The sequence below is a fragment of the Myotis davidii genome, unplaced genomic scaffold, assembly GCF_000327345.1.
Source record: "Myotis davidii unplaced genomic scaffold, ASM32734v1 scaffold386, whole genome shotgun sequence".
Classification (NCBI taxonomy): domain Eukaryota; kingdom Metazoa; phylum Chordata; class Mammalia; order Chiroptera; family Vespertilionidae; genus Myotis; species Myotis davidii.
In genome coordinates, this window is record NW_006296528.1 from 166,323 (window position 1) to 173,031 (window position 6,709).

At 45.2% G+C, this 6,709-nt stretch overlaps 1 protein-coding gene across 1 annotated transcript in view; it reads right to left on the reverse strand.

Annotated features, from left to right (window-relative positions):
* HNRNPUL1 (heterogeneous nuclear ribonucleoprotein U-like 1) overlaps positions 1-6,709 on the reverse strand; it is a 56,505-nt gene that overhangs the window by 48,018 nt on the left and 1,778 nt on the right. Inside the window, exons 2-3 of the mRNA XM_015569203.1 lie at positions 4,017-4,139; positions 1,298-1,455 (exon numbers count right to left, since the gene is read on the reverse strand). Coding sequence (XP_015424689.1) covers positions 1,298-1,455; positions 4,017-4,134 — 276 coding nt within the window. The 5' untranslated portion in view covers positions 4,135-4,139. The remainder of the gene's footprint in view (positions 1-1,297; positions 1,456-4,016; positions 4,140-6,709) is intronic.

Sequence of the window (6,709 nt, forward strand, 5' to 3'; positions counted from 1 at the left end):
CCCACCCAACCCTCTGTTAATCCTACATCCTTGCAATGAGAGCAATGATTGTTAACTCCTGGTGGTGGTGGTGGTGGAGGGATGGGCAGGGATCAGAGAGGGCATGCTCTGCTAAAGAGGGCCATCAGCGTCACTTAGAGAACTTTTTCAAAGGAGACTCTTCTCTCATACCCCAAGATTCTGACCCATAACCTCTGCATGCCTCCATACTGAACTGTTACTAAAGAGAGGCTGTGGTAGCCCAAAGGGTACTTGGTCAAGGAAGGGGAATGTGCAAAGGCTTGGCTAAACCTCAGTAATGACAGTGTGTTCACATACCAGGCTTCCTAAAAGTTCCCATCTGAAAGGATATGTAATGACCCATATTTTGTCTTTGCCTTTCACACATGCCCGGGGTTCCGGGCTCCATCCCCAATAGGGGGCGTGTAGGGGGCAGCCAATCAATGATTCTCTCTCAACACTGATGTGTCTATCTCTCTCCCTTCCTTTCTGAAATCAATTAAAAAAAAAATTTTTTTTTTTAAAGAAGGACTTGCCCAGGTAGGAAACAAAATGTGTCATATGACTAGTCCAGATGAATAGAAGAATGGTCATTCCTACTTTCTGTGATTAGAAAAGGTTTCATACAAGAGCTGAAGGAGGGTAGGAAGAAGGTATAGGACTGGACTTGGGGTGAACGGAGGGGGAGGGCTTATCAGAAAAGGGAAAAAGCAAGTGATCAGGACAGAGAGGCCCTGCCCTCCTGTGAGCTTCTAACACTCACACTCACTACTGTGGCTTGTGCATGTTTTTGGCTGAGTCCCTACACTGGCAACAACAGAAAGACAAATCCACTGTCCAAATAATCTCTTTCCCCAGTGTCCAAACCAGGGGAGAAAGCACTATGAGCACTGACAATGAATGAATGAGTAAATGGATGAAGGGAATGTGTTTGAGAGAAGGGCGAGGAAATAGATCTTTTTTTTTTCTCCCCCAATCAAGGGATACTGAGCAGCCATTATGAATAGGACACTATGCAGGACTGCAGGGCAGTGGGGCAAAGGACTGAAAAGGTAGGCTGGTATCTTACACGTGAAAGGATAAGATGTTTGGACTTGACCTTGTAGTAAGAGGAAGGGCCAAAAGTTTTGGGAAGCTGAATTTGATAGTGAGTGCAGGAAGAGGTGGGGGGAGGTTGCAAGAGCAGCGATAACCCTACTCTGCCTGCTCCTCTAGGTTAATACAAAGGTCCAGCAGGCACTGGACTACAGACATAGAGACCTACAGGAACAAGAATGACTACTGCATCACACACTCACCTCCTATCTTCTCGGTGCTCGAAGTACCCCCTTCCCCGGTTTTCTTCGTAAGGCCTCTTGCGACTCTGGAATTGTTGTCTGTCTGGCTTGAATTGAGATGCTTCAGGCGGGAGGAAGCTGGTGGGTGGTTCTTGCTTCATCTCTGTCTTCCCTTCCACTGTCGGGACAATTCCAGATGGTCAAGACACTCAGAAATTCCTCAGTTATCGTTTTCTGGCCCCCTTTACCTGAGGACAGTGATGGCGAACCTCTTGAGCTCGGCGTGTCAGCATTTTGAAAAACCCTAACTTAACTCTGGTGCCATGTCACATATAGAAATTTTTTGATCTTTGCAACCATAGTAAAACAAAGATTTATATTTTTGATATTTATTTTATATATTTAAATGCCACTTAACAAAGAAAAATCAACCAAAAAAATGAGTTCGCGTGTCACCCCTGACATGCGTGTCATCGGTTCGCCATCACTGCCTTAGGAGATGCTGGCAGGATCCTGACTGGATTGATAAAGAGCTGGGCACAGGCAGCTTGCTGAATTCAATGGAAGCCTGCTAAGGGAGCCAGAAGGCTGTACTAAAGAATAGGGTTGCCGAAACCGGTTTGGCTCAGTCGATAGAGCGTCGGCCTTCGAATTGAAGGGTCCCAGGTTCGATTCCGGTCAAGGGCATGTACCTGGGTTGTGGGCACATCCCCAGTGGGGGATGTGTAGGAGGCGGCTGATCGATGTTTCTCCCTCATCGATGTTTCTGACTCTCTCTCTCTCTCCCTTCCTCTCTGTAAAAAATCAATAAAATATATTTAAAAAAAAAAAAGTACAGGGTTAGGACAAAGGGAGGTTGGGAATGCCTGGCCAGCACATCAGCACTGGCAGTTGATGAGATGACAGTTGTCAGATAATCTTAGGCTTCATGGGGAGGCAGAGGGGACTTCAGCACTAAATAAGAACAAGCTCTCTAAAGACCAACCTAAAGCTGGCATAGCTTCCTCTGGCTAAATACAAAGGGCCTATGACAATTGGCAACCACCTCGGCCTGCACGCAGGGGGAGGGATTCCGAGAGGACTTCTAAGATCCTCTTAACCTGAGATTTCACAAGTCCATTCAATTTCTCCTCCCAAAGAATTGCTCCATCTCAGTTCTTACAAAGCTCCTTCAATCTCACAAAGGAGGGGGGAAGATCTATTCAACAATGTATTGTCATTTTGCAGCTAACTCCACTGGCTTTAAGCACTCCAGAAGGGAGGGTCTTCACTTAAGCCAGCCCTTAGGTGTGATGGCCTCAGTGAATCATCCTGAATGGAAAGTCAGGGTGGGATAACATGCTGTGGACCACAGGAATGTCCCAATCTTAGGCAGACTCCCAAGAATCAGTACCTAATTGAGAGCAAACCCTGGATTCAACCTAATCTTCCTACTTCCACAGCATCTCAGTATGCCTGATGCTGTAGATCACTTACATCTACTTGTCTCAGCACGCAACCCAAGACCACCTTGGACCATGCCCTAGTTTGGGCATGCAGACCAAATTTCTCAGAAGTTCTTCAGGACAGGGATGGTGTTCACCCATCTGAAGAGGGCCTGCCTGGTTCCCAGCACAACACTGAGCTCACAGGAGGCCCTGATAAATGTCTGTTGATAACAGCACAAAAAATACTCTCCTTGGGCCAAATGATACCACAAGTCTCACAGAGTCTGACATAAATCTGCAGTTTAACCTACATTTATTAAAATCCTGACCCACCCACAAGAAATGTCTGGGGATTTCACTTTGTGGATGAACCAAAATGGAGTTAGATAGACTCAACTAGATTCACTATGGCACTGGGGCCACAAAATTGTGAAAGGAGCACAAGACTAGGAGTCAGTCCAGGCTCTGTCATTACTCAAGAGTGGGACCCAGTTTTCCAAACAGTAGAACACAAACACAGTGTCCCAGGAGCCAATTTCCTGGGTTCTAACCCAAGCTCTACCATCAGACAAGCCATATCCCCAATCTATACAACAGGGAGTGAACTGGATTACATGTGTTCCCAAACTGGCATAATGAAAACCTTTGTTCTGCAGATATATTTACATGTTTAGGAAATCCTAAACCACATGACAGAGCTTTTTTCAATCCAGGACTTCTCAGGGCTTTTAATGCTCTGAGCATAGTGACTTGCCCAGAGGTGGTAAAGTATATGCGCGTTTCCAGATGTTTGGGCAAGAAACCCTTTCTGAGATGTCCCTAATGACATCTCCTGGAACAATATTCTTCAGAGCATGGGAAATACCTGACTACATTTAGACTAGATTTAGAAGGTCCTTTCTGGCTTCCACATTCGAAGATTCTAAATAAGACCCAAGTAACTGCTTCCAGGTCTAAATTTTCCAGGGTGCTGACATCAACATCTGAAAACATAACCATGAAGACTCCCCTCTTCTAACACCTGGAAGCGGGACTATGTTCTTTCTTTTAAAAGAATCTTGCCAGAGTGACAAAGCCCAAATGGAAGATACTAAGTCTCTCTGGAAAGATGGGATCTATGTAGAGGGTAAGGGCCATGTACACAGGGTGGGGCAAAAGTAAGTTTACAGTTGTGAGCATGCAAAATACAGAGTTTATTCTTATATTATTATTAATTATTGTATTTTCCATACAAAAAATTATAAACCCACTTTCTCCCTACCCTATAGATTCCATTTCCCTCAAAAGAGATGTACCACGTATACTTTCCTACCTGGGTGATAGGCCTGCTGCTGCTCCATTTCCAGTGGTCTTCTCTCATAGCCTGACTCGTTTTCTTGTTTGATGACCTGAGTCTCATAGAATTGGTTTTGCCTGGTAATATTGTCCATGATATCTTAAAACAAAAAACAGACATTCAGAAGGGTTCTTCTTGGGACTAGAGGTGGGTTTTTAATGCTACCCTAGGGACAGTCAGTCTGCCAGAGGCTAAAATGTGTGACAACACCTTCAGATGGAAACCTATCCGGGCAGTCGGCAGTCCCAGCTGCCTAAGGACATGCTCTCTTGCCCCACAGAAGGTTGAACATCAATCTGTGACTGGGTTCTACAGAATCCCAAAATAGAAAACCAATGGAAGCAGAACTGCTCTGGTTGAAGGAGACAAGAGGATCAAAGAAGGGGCCCAACTTGCCCTTGCCCTCTAAGACTCCACTTCAGGGTGGAAGGAAATTCGACAGACACACAGTACTCTGTAGAGCACAGTTGAAAAACCAAAGGCCTACTGGGGCAGGGAGAGGGGGCACAAGGCAGGCTGGAGGGGGTCAATGGGGGATAAAAGGGAACATACGTAATACTTTCAACAATAAAGAATTATTTTTTTAAAAAGAAAAAACCACAGGCCTAGCTGTTCTGTGACAAGTTATAGTGCTCAGGGAGGGAGCTACCTTCAGGGAACAGCCTTTAAGTTTAGAGCACAGGCACAGGACCTAAACAGATACTTCTCCAAAGAGGACATAAAAATGGCCAAGGGACATATGAAAAAATGCTCAATGTCACCAATCATCAGAGAGATGCAAATTAAAATGACAATGAGGTATCACCTCACACCTGTCAGAATGGCTACCATCAACAAATCAACAAACAAGTGCTGGTGAGGTTGTGGAAAAAAGGAACCCTAGTACACTGATGGTGGGAATGCAGACTGGTACAATCATTATGGAAAACAGTGTGGAATTTCCTCAAAAAAGTAAAAATGGAACTGCCATTTGACCCAGTGATCCCACTTTTAGGGAAATATCCTAAGAATCCTGAAACACTAATCAAAAAGAATATACGCACCCTTATGTTCATAGCAGCATTATTTACAATAGCTAAGATCTAGAAACAGCCCAAGTGCCCATCAGATGAATAGATAAAGAAGATCTGGTACATTTATACAATGGAATACTGTGCAGCTGCAAAAAAGAAGGATCTCTTACTCTTTGAGACAACACGGAGGGACCTGGAAAGTACTATGCCAAGCGAAATAAGCCAGTCAGAGAAAGATAAGTATCACATGATCTTGCTCATATGTGGAATCTAATGAACAACTGATGAATGAAAATAGGCCCAGCGTGATAGAAACATTGATAAAAAGATTGTTTAGAGCTAAAATCAGTTCTCAGCCCAACTCAGTATTCCCACCTGCACACCCCACCCTCCTAAAGACTGTCCGCCACCCTGCCAATAGCTGCAAAGATAAGAGGCAACCGTTTCAGCTGAAGGGGAAATGGGGAGAAAGGAAAGGAACTGTTAAGAAAACAGGAATCATGTCCTGAAATATTTGGAGTTAGGTAGGAAGAGTTCTGGGAAGGTGTCTTGTGGGTCCAGAAGAAACTTAGCTAAAGGGTGGTATGAATAATATTAACTATTCATGGAGTGCATACAACACACCAGACCCTGGGATACAGATGAGAATAAATGTGCTCCACTGAAGCCTCCAGTTCAAGAAAGGCACACCCACATTAAACAAATACACAAAAACTAATTATGACTGTGTTAAGGGCTACAAACAAGTACCAGGAGCTAAGACTGGGACTCAGACAAGTAAAGATAAATGATGAGGATGGAGAAAACACTCCTGGGATTGGGGTAATATGTGAAAGCTCAGAGGTGAGACTAAAACCAGAGTACCAAGCCTGAAATTTACTCAAGAACCTTGCAGTCAAACCCAGAAAGAAGTTTGGAAACCTAGGATGAGCAGCAAGCAGGCTCTCCACCCCAGGGGCAAGCTTGTCTGGGTGCCTCTAGGGCCCTGTAAGTGACTGTGCCAGGACCTGTGAGGCACAGCCACAGGGAAGGAGAGACTATTCTGCCATTTGCTAACTGACTGGATCCTTTCTCAGAGGACAAATACATCTGGGCACAAACTAGGTGCAGCTCAAAGGGAGGAAAGTTACAGACAACATGGCTTGTAACAGGTCTGTTTACTAGAACTGAAGAATGGTTGGAGGGAGGCATGAAGAGGGCTCAAAGGGTTCTGTTATAGGGGTAGGAGAGAAATAGTATATCTCCTTAACTGGAACACTGGGGGCCCCTTCAAACCATTCAGTTTCTCTCAGACTCCAAGCATATTGCTCTTCCCACAAAGCCTCACATCTCGTCCAGAGAATCTCTCCTGGGCCCCCAGAGGCGGCCTTGCTGAGGCGCGCTGTGATTCTGGGGTCCTCCACTCTCGACATCACCCACCTCCTAGGAACAGGCAGGCCCAGGGCTAAGCTCCTTAAACATGTGGCCTCATTCCCAGCTATCCAGGGGGCACTAGTATTATCCCTATCTTACACACAAGGAAACCAGGACTCACAGAGGTGAAGTAACTTGTGAGCCATATTGAAACAAAGCCTGTCTTGAATCTAGTCTGTACTCTGAAGCACCTAATTCACTTTCCTGAGACACCTCTGGCCACTGGCCCTTCTTCCAGGCATT